The sequence below is a fragment of the Mesoplodon bidens genome, assembly GCF_964165515.1.
Source record: "Mesoplodon bidens genome assembly, chromosome: 3".
Taxonomy (NCBI): Eukaryota; Metazoa; Chordata; class Mammalia; order Artiodactyla; family Ziphiidae; genus Mesoplodon; species Mesoplodon bidens.
In genome coordinates, this window is record NC_138178.1 from 579979 (window position 1) to 599906 (window position 19928).

Here is a 19928-nt window from a genome sequence, read left to right on the forward strand (position 1 = left end):
CATGCTGAGGGAAAATAAAGTTTTATTTCTTAATTTATAGAAACTATAAAGAAAGATACTGAACACACTGTACTTCACAATGAAGGAATTACTTTGCAAACTTAAAAAAGCTCACTGGTTCACATACGCCACTGAAAATGTAACTAGTGGAGATCCTTGGGTCTCTAGTTTTTCACAGGCAATTTCTCAAAGGACAATAGTGAATGTCAATCCACCCTACTCTCTCACTAATGTAGTAGTAATAGTTGCATTAGGAATATTGATCCATACAATGAGGGACATAGCTTGTCATCAGAGTGGAAGTCATCTGGCTGGCACATATTTTCAGTTAAAAAGAGGCATAATTCAACTCTGGATCCCCCCAGGAAAAATCTCACAATTAGCAATAAAAATTCACCATTCATTCTAAAACCACATATACTGTCCTTGACCGTCACCCCAAACCCTAGGCAATTCATCAGCTGCTTAGTTACAACAGATGAGGACTGTGACCCCATTACAGATGTCTTAAAAGACAGCACAGCACAGAGTAATTACCTTAGATGAGGAAAACATTAAAAAAAAACATTTGCAAACACAGGAACTAACGAAGTCATGGGTAGCAAACTTCAGTGTTTAATTTTGTCCCCCCATCTCCCTCATCCTCTGTATGGAGTCATATGCTGTGGATTTTCTTCAAATAACTCAAGTATCTCCCCCTACTTCTCTGTTCTCCCTGCCAGCACCCTAATCCTGGTCTCTACTACCTCATATCAGGATTGCTACAGTAGTTGCCTAACTTGGTTTTATGTCTCCAGTTTCTCTCAATTCCAATCCATCCCATAAATCCCTGGGAAATTAATCTTGCTGAAGGAGTTCTGAGAGCTTCTGCAGTATCTCCTTGCCAGCAGGGCCCCGGGGATATTCATTCTGTCCATCACACCACCCAGCACGTTCAGTCAATGCTTGGTGAACAGTTCACAACTGAGCGGTCACTCCCAGGAGACAGTCTCTGACAGCTTCCCGCTGCCTGCACGGTATTCACACCCCAGTTCCTGAATTCAGTATTTAACATTTCCAATGAGCTGGTTTATTCCTCCAAACTCCCTACATTCAGGTGTTTGCTCATAAAACTCTTTGGCCATCTACTAAACACTAAGTGCTAAGCATACGGAAGTAACAGATACAGTCAATTCTTATTACTCAGGGTAGTTCGCTGTATAAAGTCACTGAAAACAGTGACTTGGTAGATACCAAATCACTGCTCCTGGGGGAATATAAAGTTTTGTTCCTAAGAGCCTCTGGTGAGAATATTTTCGTTAACTGATCAATACATAATCTTGTTTTATGTGTGTTTCTGTTTAAAGACACCTTACTTAATACACATTGTTGATTCATTCATTAACACATTCATTAACACTGAACCCACGGGCAATCCAATACACACATTTTCTCCGTAAGGCATATCACAGCCCTCTTGCATTTTGGCACCATGCTTGGGGGCCATTTTAAACGGGAAGATCACCAGCTCAAAGGACGAAAATGCGAAAAACGTGGCACTAAATCTGTGAAGATGACACTTGTTTACAAAATGGGAGCGGAAACAAGAAGGCAGAGTATGGTCCTGTTCAACCCCAGCTGGAAACACGTGCACCAGGCAACTCAAATTTTTCTTGGCTCCACACGTGTCCGTGAATAACTGCAAAAGTGCTATAAGGATTAACGGGGGATTACAAATACATGTTAGCAAGGATGTGAATACACAAATACAGAATCTGCAGATAGTGAGGATTTTAATTGTCCTTTAGGAAACTGCAGCCTAGCGAGTGTGTTAAAGAGACCATAATAATCTATTCTGGTAAATGCTATAATACATGCGGGCATGGGGGTCCATGTGAACACAGAGGGGAGACACTGTTAACTCACAAGCCACAGAAATTCTCCCAGGACTAAGCCTTTGCCCTGCCATCTCCATCTTTTGCTGCAACAATCCACACTTTAAGGTCTACCATAAGACCTCTCCCCAAGTCCTCTGGCTTCTCCCTCCTCTGAGATTCTTTTGAGTTTTGCTGCCCTCGTTTCTAGCACTCATAACACACTGCTTTGCATTGTAGGCAGGTGCGTATGCTTCTTATCTCCCCAAGTACTGTGTAATCTCCTTGACAGCAGGAATCTGCTATTGCCCGCCATGCTCAGGGCAGCTCCCGCAGACAGTGAGGATTGGTTAAATGGACCTGAAACAAGACAGCCTTTGCCTACTCCTTTTTTGATGAATCAAAAATCTCTCCCAAAGAGATAGCTAGTGGGAAGCAGCCGCATAGCACAGGGAGATCAGCTCGGTGCTTTGTGACCACCTGGAGGGGTGGGATAGGGAGGGTGGGAGGGAGGGAGACGCAAGAGGGAAGAGATATGGGAACATATGTATATGTATAACTGATTCACTTTGTTATAAAGCAGAAACTAACACACCATTGTAAAGCAATTCTACTCCAATAAAGATGTAAAAAAAAAACTAAAAAAAAAAAAAATCTCTCCCAACACAAATAACATTCATTTTTAACCTCATACTTGGAAAGTGTATGTTCAAATTCAAAATCTAACCAGTAAACTTTTACTTGGAGTTGCCTCTAAGTTGAAAGTGCATTTTCATAGACCTTCTTTACAACTTTATTGCTTTTTGAATATACAATGCTGGGCTTGTAGGTGGTATTCATTACATCACTGCCCATTTTCAATGGGTCTATCTCCTTTTGTATAGTTCTTTAATTTGATTAGAATCTTGCTCTGAATTCACTTCCAGCAGTATGTTAACTCTTCCTGTTTTTATTGTCAATAGAATTTTACATTAATACTTTGATATTATAAAAACAAAATTGAACTATATGCTTCCAAAATCTTCAACTTTATTCAAAGAAATCAAACTGTGTGGCTGACAAAACAACAGTTCTTGAAAGATGACTACATATTCATATTCTGGCTCTTAAAAACAAACAAACAAAAAAGACACAGCTGCTTGTTATGGTTCTCAGTGTCTTTTGTTCTATTAACTCTTGTCAGGATTGTTAGCAAGGCTGGCTGGCTGGCCTGCCCACTGAGGCCACATATATGAACAAATGTGAACAGTTTGCACCCACATAGCCAGCACGGCTGAGGTTGCAGAGTTTCTTTCTGGCAATGCCAATATATCTATTTTGAAACCATAATTTTGCATCTTTTCTAAAAATTTCACGATATTTGCTGAAAATTATGCTGATAAATACTATATAGCTCAGCCTAAACGTGGTTATAGCCTAAAGGAACATGATGTTCTCAAGCCACATTATAAGATGCAACTGAAATCTATAGGTTTTAAAACCAAGTTGGCAACTCCACAAAAATGGAAACATAAATGGATGTCAGAATTAATGATTGCTGTGAAAAACTATGATTAGAAAAGAATTTTACATTTTCATTGAAATTCTCAGAGTTTTAATGTTTATATCTCTGGGTATTGAGACCAAATTGGGAGAAACGATGTGAATGTAGGAGACTCTGGAAACGCATGTCCAGTGTGTCCCGGAATTCCTTGCCTTTGGTAGAGTAGAAGGATAGTCTATCCTTTTATAGTTGTGCAAGCACTATAAGAGAAAAGCTTTCAAAACTTAGTTATTCATTCATACGAAAAGTTATGCATTCACAGAATAATATTAAGAGAGCCCAACAATTTTTGAGGTCCAGCTCATATTCAAATATTCCCATTTCTTTGCAAAACTTTCTTTAGAGCTTTTTAAAAAACAAACAAAACCTAGATTCAAAAGGGATCATACTCTGTATTTTTGATATATCTTTTTAGTCTCTTTTAATCTAGAACATTTTTATGACACTGACTCTTTTAAGAGATCAGGACTGTTGTAGAAAGTCCCACAGTTTGAGTTTGGCTGACTGCTTCCTCAAGGTGTCGTCTGACTTTCCCCTCTTTTCTCTGTACAGACCTTCCTTGACTTATCCATGTGGCTGCGTCCTAATAAACCCAGCACGAGTGGAAAACACATTTAACACACCTAAGCTACCGACCATCACAGCTTAGCCCAGCCGACCTGAAACATGCTCAAAACACTTACATTGGCCTAGAGCTGGGCAGAATCATCTAACACACAGCCTATTTTATAATAAAGGGCTGAATATCTCTTGTAATGTATTGACTACTGTACTGAAAGTGAAAACCAGAATGGCTGATGGGTAGAGAATGGTTGTGAGTGTTTGAGTTGTTTACCCTCCTGATCACATGGCTGACTGGGGGCTGCAGCTCACTGCCACCGCCCAGCATCATGAGAGAGTATTGGACTGCATATCCTACTAGAATTAAAACAGACCCAAATAAATGGAGATATACACCATATTAGTAGACTGGCGATCTCAACATTGTTAAGATTTCTACTCTTTCTAAATTGATCTATAGATTCTTAACAATTATTAAAATTCCGTAAAGCTTTAAGAAAAGATTTAGACAAGATGACTCTAAAATTTATATATAAATGCAAAACATCTAAGATAGCCCAAAGCATCTTAAAAAGTTGGAGGACTTAACACTCTTATTACAAAGCTATAGTAATCAAGATGGTGTGGGACTGACATGAGGACAGAAAAATAGATCAATGGAAAAAGGAGTTCTGAAATAGATCTGCTAATATACCGTCAACTGAATTTCAACCAAGGGACCAAAGCTAATCAACTGAGAAAGTGTTTTCAATAAATGATGCTAGATCAATTGAATATCATATGAAAAAATTAACTTGGACTCCCCTTTCCACACCACACTTAGAAACTCGTTTGAGGTATATCATATAATACACTAGCCATGAAAGTAAAATTGATAACTTTAACTTCATCAAATTAAAACTTTCTGCTGAAAAGACAGCCTTAATACTGACTGGGAAAAATCATTCCACAGCACATAAATCGAACAATGGATTTGTATCCAGAATATGTGAAGAACTTCTTCAAATTGCCAAAAAAGATAAACAATCCAAATTTAAAATGGACAAAAAACTTGAATAGACTACAAAATAACATATATACACATGAAGTAAGCACATGGAAAGTTATTCAACATCATTAGTTATCAGGGGAATGCAAATGAAATCTACAGTGACATACACTTTTACTGTTAGAAGGGCTAAATTAAAAAAAAAAGAGCAACATTAAATGCTGGCACCAATGGGAATGTAAAATTGTACAACCACTTCTGTATACTATTTGGATGTTTCTAATAAAGTTAAACTTCTACCCTATGACTCAGAAATTCCAATCCCAAAACAGGGCAAAACTAATCTATAGTGATGGAAATCAGAAAGTGGTTGCTTGGGGTGGGAGTGGGGACTGACTGGAAAATAGCATGAGTGCACTTTCTTGGGTGAAGGACATGTTTTATATCTTCTTTTGGCTGGTGGTTATATGAGTGTATACAATTGCTAAAACGCATCAAACTGAGCAATTAAGTGTTAAAATAACCTATAATTTTGAACAAAAAATTCAGACAAAAACCAACACATATTATATGCTTCCACTTGTTTCCAAATAGAAATAAAACTATTTAGGGAGGCATTCTCAAATATAAAATGATGAAAACAGAGTATGAATTACCATAAAAGGCAAGAGAGGGGCTCTCCCCAGACTGCAGGGCAGTGGGCACTGGGGGGCCGTGATAGGACAGGGAGCCCGGGTGTTTGTAGGGTGATGATGGTATTCTGCTTCTTGGCTTGGGTGGCAGGTACATGAGTCCTCCCTTTTCAAGGATTCACTAATGTGTACCTTTACATCATGCACCTTCCTTTATGTATATTATATTTCACAAATTAAAAGTTTTAAAAATGTATTTTAACTTCATTATAAACACACACACATACTCTCACACACAGGATATAGTACTGAAAAGCCAATTCATTCAGCTATGGAACTAAGCACACATCGCAACTGGATGGATGGGATATATAATGTGGATAAATAAAATCCGAATAATCCTCAAATTAAACATCCCCAGAGCTTGTTTTAAAATGAGAAAACTAAGATTCAGAAGATTAAATTATTCACATAATTAATTTTCATTTGGCATTTCAGTATCTCAGTTAAATCCATACGCTTTTAAAAGTATACAGATGAAAAACAAATAACAAAAAAATGTAAAAGGAAGGAATAATGCTCTTATTGATACAAACATATAAAACACATATTCTATTTTATATCTTGCATAAACCCTAAAATGTCACAAGGACTGGTTTTGTGGTAAATGAAATTTCCGGGCAGCCACAAAGAGATTAAATCTCTTTTGTATGCAAACAAGCATAGCTTTATTTTTTCCCCCTTTTTAAAAAGAACAAATAAACCCAATGTAAAAAAAAACTATGTAAATGCAACATAATTATGTTTAAACCACAGAAGACAGGAAATTTAGAGTTACAGATTCCATGGTAAGTTTTAATTCTATCCTTGTGTATATGTTTTATAAAAGAGTCTTTCATTACATGATCACATAACACTGGACTATGTAACAGTCAGTTCAGCAAATGTTTGTTTTACAATGTGTGGAAGGAAAATATTTTACAGGATAAATTGTAGGAAATTAGTATATTATTTAGGTAAACTGCCATGTAAAACTTCTTAGAATCATGGGCATTTACAGAATATTAATAGAAACATTTTTTCTTGATTATTTTCTAAAGAACATGAAATTTAACTCTTTTGTAGTCAGGCACTTATATCTGAAAGCTGACCTTTAGGTTTAAGGTTATTCTGAAGTAATGAAAAACTTAGGACATTAGAATTTTAGCATGTTTTGAATCATGTATGCCAGGAATTTTGTATTAAAGGCACAGCAGAGACTGAAATAAATCATGAGGATCTACAAGTTCCTAAAAAGTCTGAAAAACAGCCCTTATTATCACTCTTGGCATTTGCTAGGGTTCCTGACAACTCATATATCTGAAATTTGACTTTTTCAAAAGGAAAAGAAAAGCATTTATCCTGATTTTCCTGTATTAACTATATTTCAGGTTAACCAAATGGTTAGCAATCAACTCTAAGATAAACCTAGTAAAAGTATTAGATTATAAAGGTAAAGAAAAAATTCTCATGCCCTCCAAATGAAAAGATCAAATAACTCACAAAGAAACATGAATTCGACTAACATCAGACTTTTCCCAAAAAAGGTATGAAGTAAGACAACAATGGAGCAGCATTTTTTTAATTCAAGAAAGAAAGTGGGAACCAAGAATTTTATATCTAGCAAAGCTGTCCTCTGAGTATTTATAGGAAAATAGCTTCACTAGATATAAACATGTGCTTCTGCACAGCAAAAGAAACAATCAACAAAATGAAAAGGCAATCTATGGAACAGGAGAAAATATATGCAAGCCATACATCTGATACGAAGTTAATATTCAAAATACATAAGGAATTCATACAACTCAATGGCAAAATAAATAAATAAATAACTCAATTTAAAAATGGGCAAAGGAACTGAACAGACATTTCTCCAAAGAAGACATGCAAATGGCCAACAGGTATATGAAAAAATGCTCAAAAGCACAAATCATCAGGGAAATCCAAATCAAAACTACAGTGAGATATTGCCTTACTCCTCATTGGAAAGGCTGTTATTGAAAAGACAAGAGATAAAAAATATTGGCAAGAAGTGGAGAAAAGGAAATCCTTGCACACTGTTGGTGGGAGTGTAAATTGGTATAGTCATTATGGAAAACAGTATGGAGGTTCCTCAAAAAGTTGAAAATATAACTCTCATTTGATCTAGCAATCCCATTTTTATGGGTATATATCCAAAGGAAATGAATTCAGTAGCTAGAAAAGATATCTGTGCTCTTATGTTTATTATAGAATTATTTACAATAGCCAAGATATGGAAACAACCTAAGTGTCCATTGACAGATGAATGGATAAAGAAGTTGTGGTATATTTATACAATGAAATATTATTCAGCCTTAAAACAGAAAGAAATCCTGCCACTTGTAACACGGGTGAACTTGAAAGACATCATGCTAAATGAAATAAGCCAGACACAGAAAGTCAAATATTGCGTGAAATCACTTACATGTAGAGTCTAAAACAGTTGAACTTAGAGAAACAGTGATTCGAAGGGTGAAGGGGCTGGGAGTGGAGGAGATGGGGAGATGCTGGTCAAAGGGTACGAAGTTTCAGTTATAAGATGGATAAGCTGCAGAGACCTAGTGCCCAGCATGGTGACTGTATTAATAATAATGTATTGTATACTTGAAATTTGCTAACAGAGTAGATTTTAAGTGTGTTTGCCATACACCAAAAAAATAAAGTATCTTTGTGAGATGAGGTTGATTAGCTTGGTTGTTGTAATCATCCCACAAAGTATACTTATATCAGAACACCATGTCATACACCTTAAATATACATAATGTTTAAATTTGTCAATTATACCTATATAAAGCTGAAAAAAAGAAAGGTACTTTAAACATATAAAAACTTAGGGAATTCTGTACCCATGAGCCCTTTTTGAAGATTCTACTAGGGGATGAGCTCCAAAAATTAAACTATGACTGTAAAACTGCAGCAAAAACTGATAATAAGTATATGTGTATATCTGTTTGTTGGTCTAAGATTAAAACAGGGGCAGGGTCAAGGGTAGAATAATAATGTTCAAATTTTGCATGTTATGACAAAGTAGAAACAATGCACTTTACAGTGGAGAGGATAAGGAAGAGGGAAAGAGAAAAATGAAATAAGCCCACTGATTACTGTATAGACAATGGGTGGGAGTTAAAAGATACCAGCAAGAACTGAGAAACTAAATATCAAATAACTACATAACAGAAAGGAGAAAGCAAGCATTAGAAAAATGTACAGGTACAAAGACAGTGACTAGAATGAAACAAAAATGTAAACTTTTCTAAATAACACCAAAAAAAAATTAAAGAGCAAAGATTACAAATCTTACAGAGAAGAGCAAATATAAAAGAATATGAATAATTATAAAATATTATGACATTGTTGAGACCAAACATCAGTGAGTGTGAATGGGTTTAGCTCACTTATTAAAAATATTTTTAGCTTGGCACACAAAGCAAGACCCATCTATATACTGTATGAAAGGGCACACCTAAAAGAAAGTGGTTCAACAAAGACTAAAAATAAAAGGTAGACCAAGATATTCCAGGAAAATGGAAAAAATATGAAAGCAGGGGTAAAGATCCTTATATCAAAGTAGAAATATCAAGCCAAAACTCATTAAACATGACAAAGAAGAGCTCTTAAAAAATTAAAATCCACAATGCACAATGATTAGAAACATTTATGCACCCAGTAATATAGTGCCTGCCTTTAAGAAGCAAAAACTACATGAGTTGTAAGAAGACATAGGTAGAAGCGCACTAATAATTTTAATACACCATTTTCAGTATGAGACAGATCAAATGCATGAAAAATAGTAAGTAGAGATAGAAGGCTTACATAACTTAATAAAACAGATCTTAAGAATATACATCAGGACTTTCCTGGTGGCGCAGTGGTTAAGAATCCACCTGCCAGTGCAGGGGACACGGGTCCAAGCCCTGGTCCGGGAAGGTCCCACATGCCGCAGAGCAACTAAGCCCGTGTGCCACAACAACTGAGCCTGCGCTCTAGAGCCCACGAGCCACAACTACTGAGCCCACGTGCCACAGCTACTGAAGCCCTCACGCCTACAGCCTGTGCTCTGCAACAAGAGAAGCCACTGCAATGAGAAGGCCACGCACCGCAATGAAGAGTAGCCCCTGCTCGCCACAACTAGAGAAAGCCCATGTGCAGCAATGAAGACCCAACACAGCCAGAAAAAGAAAGAAATTTATTAAAAAAAAAAATATATATATATATATATATACATGAAACTCTACACTCTGTTGAAAGAGGATACATCTTCACCCCAAGCACCTATAGATGCTTTGTAAAAATTCATCATATATTGAGTCATAAAGAAAACACCAGTGAGTTCCATAAAAAGTGGAAATAAAACACTGACTAAACTGCAACATAGTAAGAAATATCTAACAAAAACAGAAAATAAAAAGGTTCCTCTTTGTGGAATTAAAAAAAAAATTCTATTAAACAACACCTGGCCTAAAGGGAAAATATAAACTGAAATTAAAGAACTTCTTAAAAATAATGATAATGAAATCACTATGTATCAGAATGTACAAGGGACATTTAAAGAAGTGCCAAAGAAAAACTCATAGGACAAAATATTTTTATTATTAAAAAAAGAGGGAATTCCCAGGCAGTCCAGTGGTTAGGACTCCATGCTTCCACTGCAGGGGGCCCGGGTTCGATCCCTGGTCAGGGAATTAGGATCCCACAAGCTGCATGGCACAGCCAAAAAAAGAAAGAAAAAAAAAAGAATAAAAATAAATATCTTCTCAGTTCAAAAAAATTAGAAAAATAGTTACAAAATAACCCCAAAAAAGGCAACATGGAATAAATATAAAAGAAATTTATGAGGTAGAGAATAAAAGAACAGTATATCTAATTAATAAAATTTTTTCAGAAAAAAATCAAAGTAGAGAAACTATACTAGATAACTTGATCATGGAAAAAACAGGAGAAAGCTCACATACACAAATATAAAATGACAAGTGGAAAACAACCATTGAAACGAGACAAAATTTAAAAATCATAAGACATTGTTTTGCAGATCATTATTTAAATAAATCTGATGACCTAAATGAAATTGATCATTTTATAAGGAAATGCAGATTGCCAAAACTGACCCCATTAGAGTAGAATGCATAAATAGATTAGATTTCATAGAAGAACTAGAGAAAACCAGTAAAGAACTAACAGAACACACACACACAGAGTAGGCCCAGATGACTGCACAGTATAATTCTATCAAAACTTTAAAGCCTAGATGGTCCTACTGCTCAATAAATTATTCCACAGTATTGAAATGAAAGAAAACTTCCTAATTCCTTTCGTGAAGCAGGTATAACATTGATACCTAAATCTGATAAAGATAGTTGTAAAAAAAAAAAAAAAAAGCAAGGAAGGAAAAGAAAACTACAGACCAATATAATTCAAGGATATCATTACAAAACTACTAAATAAGATTAGCAAACAGAATCCTACACCACATTAAGAAAATAGTACATCATGACCAAGTGAAACTTGTTCCCAGAATGCAAGGTTGGTCCAGTGTTTGGAAACCCATTAATATTATGCAACATATTGATAGATATAAGGGAAAAAATCATAATGGAGTATACGGAGCATAATCTCCATAAATGCTTAAAGAGAGATTTGACAAAATTCAATACCTATTTCTGATTTTAAAAACACTCTTTAAAAATAGAAATTGAGGGCTTCCCTGGTGGTGCAGTGGTTGAGAATCCGCCTGCCGATGCAGGGGACACGGGTTCGTGCCCCGGTCCGGGAAGATCCCACATGCTGCGGAGCGGCTGGGCCCGTGAGCCATGGCCACTGAGCCTGCGCGTCCGGAGCCTGTGCTCTGCAACGGGAGAGGCCACAACAGTGAGAAGCCCACGTACCACAAAAAAAAAAGAAATTGAGAGATTTTTTAAAGTATGATAAAACATATATACTTTAGTCCTCAAGACATTATTTTACATAATAGAACACCACTAGAGGCATTTCTACTAAAATCAGGAACAAGGCAAAGAAGCTATCTCCATTACTATTCAACACTGCAGTAGGGAATTAGCTAATGAAATTAGACAAGAGAAATCAATCTAAAGAATAAGAATTTATAAAGAAGAAATACAACTTTCTTGGGAATATCCTGGAGCAGAGTTCAGCAATTTTTTGGGTAAAGGGCCAGGTAGTAAGTATGTCTTTGTGGGTTATTTGGTCTCTGTAGCAACTATCGACTCTGCCATTGTAACACAAAAGCCACCAAAGACAATATATAAATCAATGAGTGTGAGTATGTTCCAATAAAACCTTATTTACAAAAACAGGATTTGGCCCATGTGCTGTAGTCTGTCAACAACTGTGCTAGAGAATCAACAATAAAGTGAACTCAAACAATAAGAGAATTCCATTAGGTAGCAGCATAGAGAATTAATATACAAAATTCAATAGTGTTCATAGAGACAATCAACTGAAGCACATAATGGCAGTAAAAAAACATTTATACCACCAGCGAGGAAGATTAAATACTTAGGAATGAACTGAACAAAAATGCACGAAATCCACATACAACAATCTTCAAATTAAAAAAACTAGACTTCAACAAATGAAAAGTTTCTATAATTTCACTGTGGTTATGTAGGGTGTTAAGGGAAGCTGGGTGAAGGGTATATGGGAACTCTCTGTCCCGTGCACTCTATACTTTTGCAACTTTTCTGTAAGTCTTACGCTATTTCAAAATAAAAGTTAAGTTGGTGGGAATGTAAATTGGTGCAGCCACTGTGGAGAACAGGATGGAGGTTCCTTAAAAAACTAAAAATAGAGCTAGCATATGATCCAGCAATTCCACTCCTGGGTATACACCCAGAGAAAACTCTAATTTGAAAAGATACATGCACCCCTATGTTCATAGTAGCACTATTTACAATAGCCAGGACATGGAAGCAACCTAAATATCCATCAATGGATGAATAGATAAAGAAGATGTGGTACATGTATACGATGGACTGCTACTCAGCCATAAAAAAGAATGAAATCATGCCATTTGCAGCAACATGGATGGACCTAGACATTGTCATACTGAGTGAAGTAAGTCAGACAAAGACAAATATCATATGATATTGCTTATATGTGGAATCTAAAAAAAAATGATACAAATGAACTTATTTTTACAAAACAGAAACAGTCTCACAGACTTAGAGAACAAACTTGTGATTACCAAAGGGGAAAGGAGGGGAGGGATAAATTAGGAGTTTGGGATTAACATCCACACACGACTACATATAAAACAGATCATCAGCAAGGACCTACTGTACAGCACAGGGAACTATACTCGATATTTTGTAATAACCTATATGGGAAAAGAATCTGGAAAAGAATATACATATATGACTCACTTTGCTGTACACCTGAAACTAACACAACATTGTAAATCAATGATACTTCAATTAAAAAATAAAAATTAAAAAAATTTTAAAAGAAAGTAAAGATCCTGAGGTGTGGAAAAGAAATTCTAGATATTTAAGTTTTCAGCATCAATACTTTTTAATTGTTTGAAATGTTATAGTATTTTATGAGAAAGTGACACTCCTCAAAACACAAGCGTTAACTGTTTTTTGCAAAGTTGATGTGATTTTTATATACTTGAAGGCCAAATTACCTCCAGATGAATTCTGTACGTATCAAATAGACATTAAAAAGTCAACAAGAAAAGAAAATTCAGCATGAATAAATCTACTTTTTCATGAACCTACTACGTTGGGATACCTGTTGCTCCATGTTAGTTCCTCAGGAAGGGTATAATTAATATGAAACTGTTTATACTGAGTCTTTAAAAGCAGTAGTCTGATGTACTGAGAAAAGTCAGTAGAATTTTTCTGAAATCATTGTTGTCTTAAAAATCATTTTTGACTCAGTAGCCAAACTGTTATTATTACGATGTTTCTTATTCTCACTGAGAAACAGATACAGGAAGAAAACTGTGCATACGAGCACACGGAGTTAATAAAACTCTGCTCTGAGTCTGTATGTTCATCCTCACATGCAACCTACATTTTAGCCATAGCCACAGACATATCATTAAAACATAACACTGCTAATCATTAAAACAAGTTCCTAACCTATGAATTATTTAAGCCTTACACAAGGCAAAGTTATTTCTCATTTCCTTACCATTTAACTTAAAAGCCTGAAGACTCAATAAATCCTGCAAATCTAGCAATAATAGCCATGTCTGATATATGATGCCAAATGTAATGTTGTTTGGATTCTTACCAACCTCAAAACACTGTTTTCTAAAACTGACTTTGTGTGTTTCTAAAACCATCTGTGGGAAAACCATATTCGCAAGTACAAAAGGAATCATCAACCTCCGTGTTACACAAGAAAGAACAGTTTAGTCTTCATCTTATGAGGCTTTGTCATAGAATTTGACACTTTTGATCACTTTCTCTCCTTAAACACTGTCTTCCCTTTGTTTCTTCAGTAACTCACTCTTCTGGCTTCCCTCACAACTCTGGCTGTTCCTTCTGCATTTCTTTATAGGCACCTCTTCTCTGGTCCATTCATTCTCCTTAAAGGATTGGATGCAATAGAATTCTGTTTTTGTCCTTCTCTTTTCCCTTTCTTTCTCTTCCTCACAATCTCACATATATTCATCACTTAAGTTACCAAATACTCGTAATGCTATATGCCCAGCCCACACTCTAACCTAAGCTTTAGACATGAATGAATATCCAATTGACTAGTTGCCATCACCACAGAGATGTCCCATGAGAACCTCAACGTGTACCCAACGTAACTGAACTCATCATTCATTTAGTGTACAATAAATGTTTGCTGAGTGCCTACCCTGAGCCTGGGACTGGGTTAGACAATGAATATATCATGACGAACAAACTGACTTTGTTTCTCCCCTAGTGAAGTTCATTCTGCCTTCACCAGTCCTCCAGCTATCATCTTCCCTATAACAGCAAGTACTACAATTATCCATCTAGCCACCCAAGTCAGAAAGCTAAATATCACTCATGACTCCCCCCACTTCTTCACAACTCGTGTTCATTCACTCACCTGGTCTTATCCATTCTCTCCCTTTATTTCTCTTTACTCTGTCATTTTTTTGTTCTTTGTATAATATATTCCACAGGCTTAGTTTAAACCACCTTTACCTCTGGCCGGCAGTGATCTCCTAAACAAGCTTCTCTGTTTCAGGTTATGCTTAAAACCCTTTAAAAACCTTCAATTGACTTTAAAGCAAAATTCAAATTTAGCATGATGCACAAAGGCCTGAATTATAATTGCCTATTGACATGCCTGTGCCACACCCTCAAAGCTCCTTGACTGCAGCTGAGAGGACCCCATTTAGGGTCCTCTTGTTCTCGATTTATAGCAAGTTAAATAACATGATTAATTTGATATAAGAGAAACACAGGGGACTTCCCTGGTGGCACAGTGGTTAAGAATCCGCCTGCCAATGCAGGGGACACGGGTTCGAGCCCTGGTCCAGGAAGATCCCACATGCCACCGAGCAACTAGGCCCGCGCGCCACAACTACTGAGCCTGCGCTCTAGAGCTCATGAGCCACAATTACTGAGCCCATGTGCCACAACTACTGAAGCCCGTGTGCCTAGAGCCTGTGTTCCGCAACAAGAGAAGCTACTGCAATGAGAAGCCCACGCACCGCAATGAAGAATAGCCCCTGCTCACTGCAACTAGAGAAAGCCTGTGTGCAGCAAAAAAGACCCAACACAGCCAAAAATTAATTAATTATTTTAGAAAAGAGAGAAACACAGAATGAAGGGACTCATCTATAGATGAGTACAGATACTGGACCCTCTGACTTTTTTCTGTATTTATGTATCATTGGTTTAAATTGTTATTCATTAAAGCTATTGCTATGTGAACGACACTAGCCAACATTTACCTAGCACTATCATGTATCGAGCATTTTACATATATTAATTCACTCAATCATTACAACAATCCAGTGAGATTGGTACCATGACTGTCCCCATTTTATATATTTGGTAGCCAAGGCACCAAGTAGTTTAATGATTTCCTGAAGGAAACATAGTTGGTAAGTGGTGAGACTGGCATTCCAGGCAATGGTTCCAGAATCTATACTCTTAACCATTATGCACTACTGTTCAGAATAAAATGATATTGTGCAAGGTACTAAACAAGAACTTTAATTTTTTTAAAGATGATACTTTTTTTTTTTTTTTTTTTTTGCGGTACGCGGGCCTCTCTCACTGTTGTGGCCTCTCCCATTGCAGAGCACAGGCTCCGGACGCGCAGGCTCAGCGGCCATGGCTCACGGGCCCAGCCACTCCGCGGCATGTGGGATCTCCCCGGACCGGGGCACGAACCTGTGTCCCCTGCATCGGCAGGCGGACTCTCAACCACTGTGCCACCAGGGAAGCCCAAAGATGATACATATTCATCATACAAATTGTATAGAAAATACAAAAAAGAAAGTAGAAAATATCCCAAATCCTACCATCCAGAAATAATAATTGTTAACAGCTAATATAAATTATTCTAGATATCTCTTTATGCCTACAGCTAGATAAAAGGATGTATGGATAGGTAAGAGAGATCGATAAATGGGACTTCCCTGGTGGTCCGGTGGGTAAGACTCCATGCTCCCAATGCAGGGGACCCAGGTTCAATCCCTGGTCAGGGAACTAGATCCCTCATGCATGCTGCAACTAAGAAGCCCGTGTGCTGCGACTAAAAATCTCACACGTTGCAACAGAGATCCCGTGTGCCACAACTAAGACCCAGTGCAGCCAAAATAAATAGATAAATATTTTTTTAAAAAGAGAGAGAGAGATAGAGATAGATAAATGGATGGATGGATGGATGGATGGATAGATAAAATTATGTTTTAAATACTATCTATTGATTTATTTATTGCAAGATAAAATTTGCACACCTACTCATCCACCCTTCACTTTGTCAGTTGTATTATTATATTATTGTTATCAATATCTGTAAAGTATAGATGATTCCCCTAATGATAATTCCCCCACTGTTTTGATTGATTACTGGCTATTTTAATCAAAACCCTCCAGCTCACCCGAGGGAACAATGTGCCTCTGTAATTCATGATTTGGTCACCCTGTGTTATTTATATGTAGGCACATTTCACTCTTCCGTCACTTGTGCACACCAGTTCTAAGAGATGACACCATTCCATACTCTCCAGTGTTCCCCTAACCCTCCCCAATAAAAGCTTTCAGCCTTCAGGGCCACTTACATCATACTCTCGGGCTCTACTGCACAAGCACCGACCGCTTTTGTGACATTGACAAGTAGAGCTCGGTTTCTTCCCACGAGGAGGTCCACGAGTGGCTGGATGCCACCACATTTGCGCACGGTGACTCTGCCCTCAGGCTCTCGGCAACACTCTCCCAACGCACCAGCTGCGTTCACGAGCACTTCTTCCGGCTGGTCAGTTAAAAGTCCCACCAAGGCTTCAATGGCTTTGTATTCCCGAAATCTAAGTTCACCACAAGCAGAAGAGGGTGGGAAGGGAGGGAAAGAGGCGAACAGCATTATTTTGGGTATAAAGTTAGCTGATAATAATGTTAGTGATAATACTGGTAGCTAAAATCTACTAAATGCTGACTGTATGCTCATTCCATCTTTATAGCCACCCTGTGATATGGATGCTGTTACAACCCTGTTGTCAAAAGGCTAATCTGAACCTTGGTAAACAGTGAAGTCAACATCCACACCCGACCTTCTGTGCCCTTAAGTGCTACACTGTACAACCCCTAAGACACTACAACTGCTTCCAGATCTGAGCGTCGACAATCCCACTGTGCTAAGGGTTTTCCCTCAGGTTACAGGAATTATTTTACACGAACAAAGCAAAACAAACCTTTTTGTGTGTCAAATAGAACATGTGAATTTCTTGTTAAAGAAAGTCATCACCCTGAAATGGGAAAGAGTTGCCCCAGAACAAACATCATAGAGTGTGTAAACTCTAAAAATATATAAAATATAAATTCAAAGATTAAAATCAATCAAATGGTCATAAAGTTTACAAATACTTTAAAATTCAATGAAATCGTATTTGAAAATGACTACACTTTAAGACTAACGTGGTTAGTTGGCATTTAGTTGACTAATTTATCTTTAGCAAAAGAAAAAGAATAAAACCACTTCCATTTCTAAAGATTCTGTGGGAAATTCATTCCCTCACCTTGATAGGTCTCTGCAGGAAATATCAGGGATACTTCTCATTTACATGGCTGCCCACATGCAAAACAGTCCATTGGCACTGGGAGCTTATGTCAGCGCCCCCTTTCTCCTACTGAGGCACAAAAACCATTGTCGGATGGTGGGATGGGAAGAATCCCTTAATTCTGCCAACTTAGTCCAGAATGTACAGCTTTGAAAACTATAGGAGTACCATTAGAATCAGCTCTTTATATAAAATAGCATGAAAATAGAAGAATGTGTTTTGATGGCCATATTTTAATACGGAACATTGAATGCCTTCGCTTACTTGGTCACATTCTCTTTGCTGATGGAACATTTCCATATTGCCCCTGTGACAGCGGCCAACCGTTCCTTATCGTCAGTGTTACTGAGCAGAGAAGCCAGGGGTCTGAGTCCTCCACACAGCCTAACCAGGTCACGGGTTTCGTCATCTTCTGCACACTACACAAAAGCCAAATTAGATGCAGTCACTGATCAAGGCGTATCAAGCTTTCAGTGACTGCTAAAGAGGCTGCCATTCTAGTAGCTATGAAACTTCTTTTCAGAGAGTATAATTTTCTGCAGGAGACATCAAATAAAATATAACTCGTCTATACTGGCAGCTATCTGACAGTGTCACTCTTCCTTTACGTGGTTTTGACGATGTCTAGAGGTTTCTACATACTTGGCAATCCTCCCAAGCCAGTTCTGGGGTAGCCTGGGCTTCCACCAAGACAGATGCAGAGGTTGGTAAGGAACCCAGAATACCACATGCATGGATGGGGGATTTCTGCAGTGCTGTAACCCAGAGCCTTGGGAAAACATAGTAGAGAAGATAGGTGAGTGATGGGGATTCAGTCAGATCTTTAATGACCCCCAAAATCTAAGAAGTGAGGAATTTCCCCAAAAGAGTTTCTATGCCCAGAGCAGTGGGTTATATCAACAGCAACTGACATGTTATTCAGACATGTTTATCCACATGCTTGTGTCAACCTTTGAAATAAATACAGGCTGCAGAGATGTTCCCAACAGATGATCCTTCCCAGTTTATAGAGCCAAAAGATGACAAGTTTAGCATAGGTTTGATATTATTCTAAGTGTACATTTGTTCTCTAAGGCCATGAACTGCATATCATGCATCATCCATGAGGGCCCCTACAAGAAATCCTCATCACAATGCATCACACAGCACCTGCCATGTTTACCTTCTATTAGTGACTTTCAGTTCTGCCTCAACTGCAACTTTAAAAAATGAATCACTATTTCTAACAGACCCTTAAAATATACTCATATGAGGCATATATACAAATCAAAGGGAACTCTTGTACGGTGTTGGTGGGAATGTAAATTAGTGCAGCCACTGTGGAAAACGGTACGGAGGTCTCTCAATAAACTAAAAAGAGAACTACCATATGACCCAGCATTTCCACTCCTGGGCATATATCCAAAAAATATAAAAATACTAATTCAAAAAGATACATGCACCCCAATGTTCACAGCAGCACTATTTATAATTGCCAAGAAATGGAAACAACCTAAGTGTCCATCAATAGATGAACAGAGTGGGAGGGAGACGCAAAAGGGAGGGGATATGGAAACATATGTATATGTGTAACTGATTAAATTTGTTATAAAGCAAAAAAATTAAATAAATAAATAAATAAATAAATAAATAATAATTTAAAAAAAAAACTAGGACTGAAAATCAGAGGGCCTTGTTGGAAGCATACAAAGAATATCTCATCTCCTCCAAAGGCAGGAGAGAAAAAAAAATATAGATGAACAGATATAGAAGAAGTGGCACATGTATATATAATACGTAGTGGAATACTACTCAGCCATAAGAAAGAACACAATTCTGCCATCTGCAGCACATGGATGGACTTGGAGGGCATTGTACTGAGTGAAATAAGTCAGAGAAAGATAAATATTGTATGCTATTGCTTACATGTGGAATCTAAAAACTACAGCAAACTAGTGAATGTAACATAAAAGAAGCAGACTCACAGATACAGAGAACAAACTAGTGATTACAGTGTGGAGAGAGGGGAGGGGCACCATGGGGTAGGGGAGTGGGAGGCACAGACTACTGGGTGTGA

At 37.4% G+C, this 19928-nt stretch overlaps 1 protein-coding gene across 5 annotated transcripts in view; it reads right to left on the reverse strand.

Annotated features, from left to right (window-relative positions):
• Positions 1 to 19928, reverse strand: part of ODAD2 (outer dynein arm docking complex subunit 2) — a 248108-nt gene that overhangs the window by 100308 nt on the left and 127872 nt on the right. For all 5 annotated transcript variants that reach the window (XM_081226944.1, XM_081226942.1, XM_081226945.1 and 2 more), the window contains 2 exons: positions 18137 to 18291; positions 16880 to 17122 (listed from right to left, as the gene is read on the reverse strand). In XM_081226944.1, the coding sequence (XP_081083070.1) occupies positions 16880 to 17122; positions 18137 to 18291 (398 nt within the window). The remainder of the gene's footprint in view (positions 1 to 16879; positions 17123 to 18136; positions 18292 to 19928) is intronic.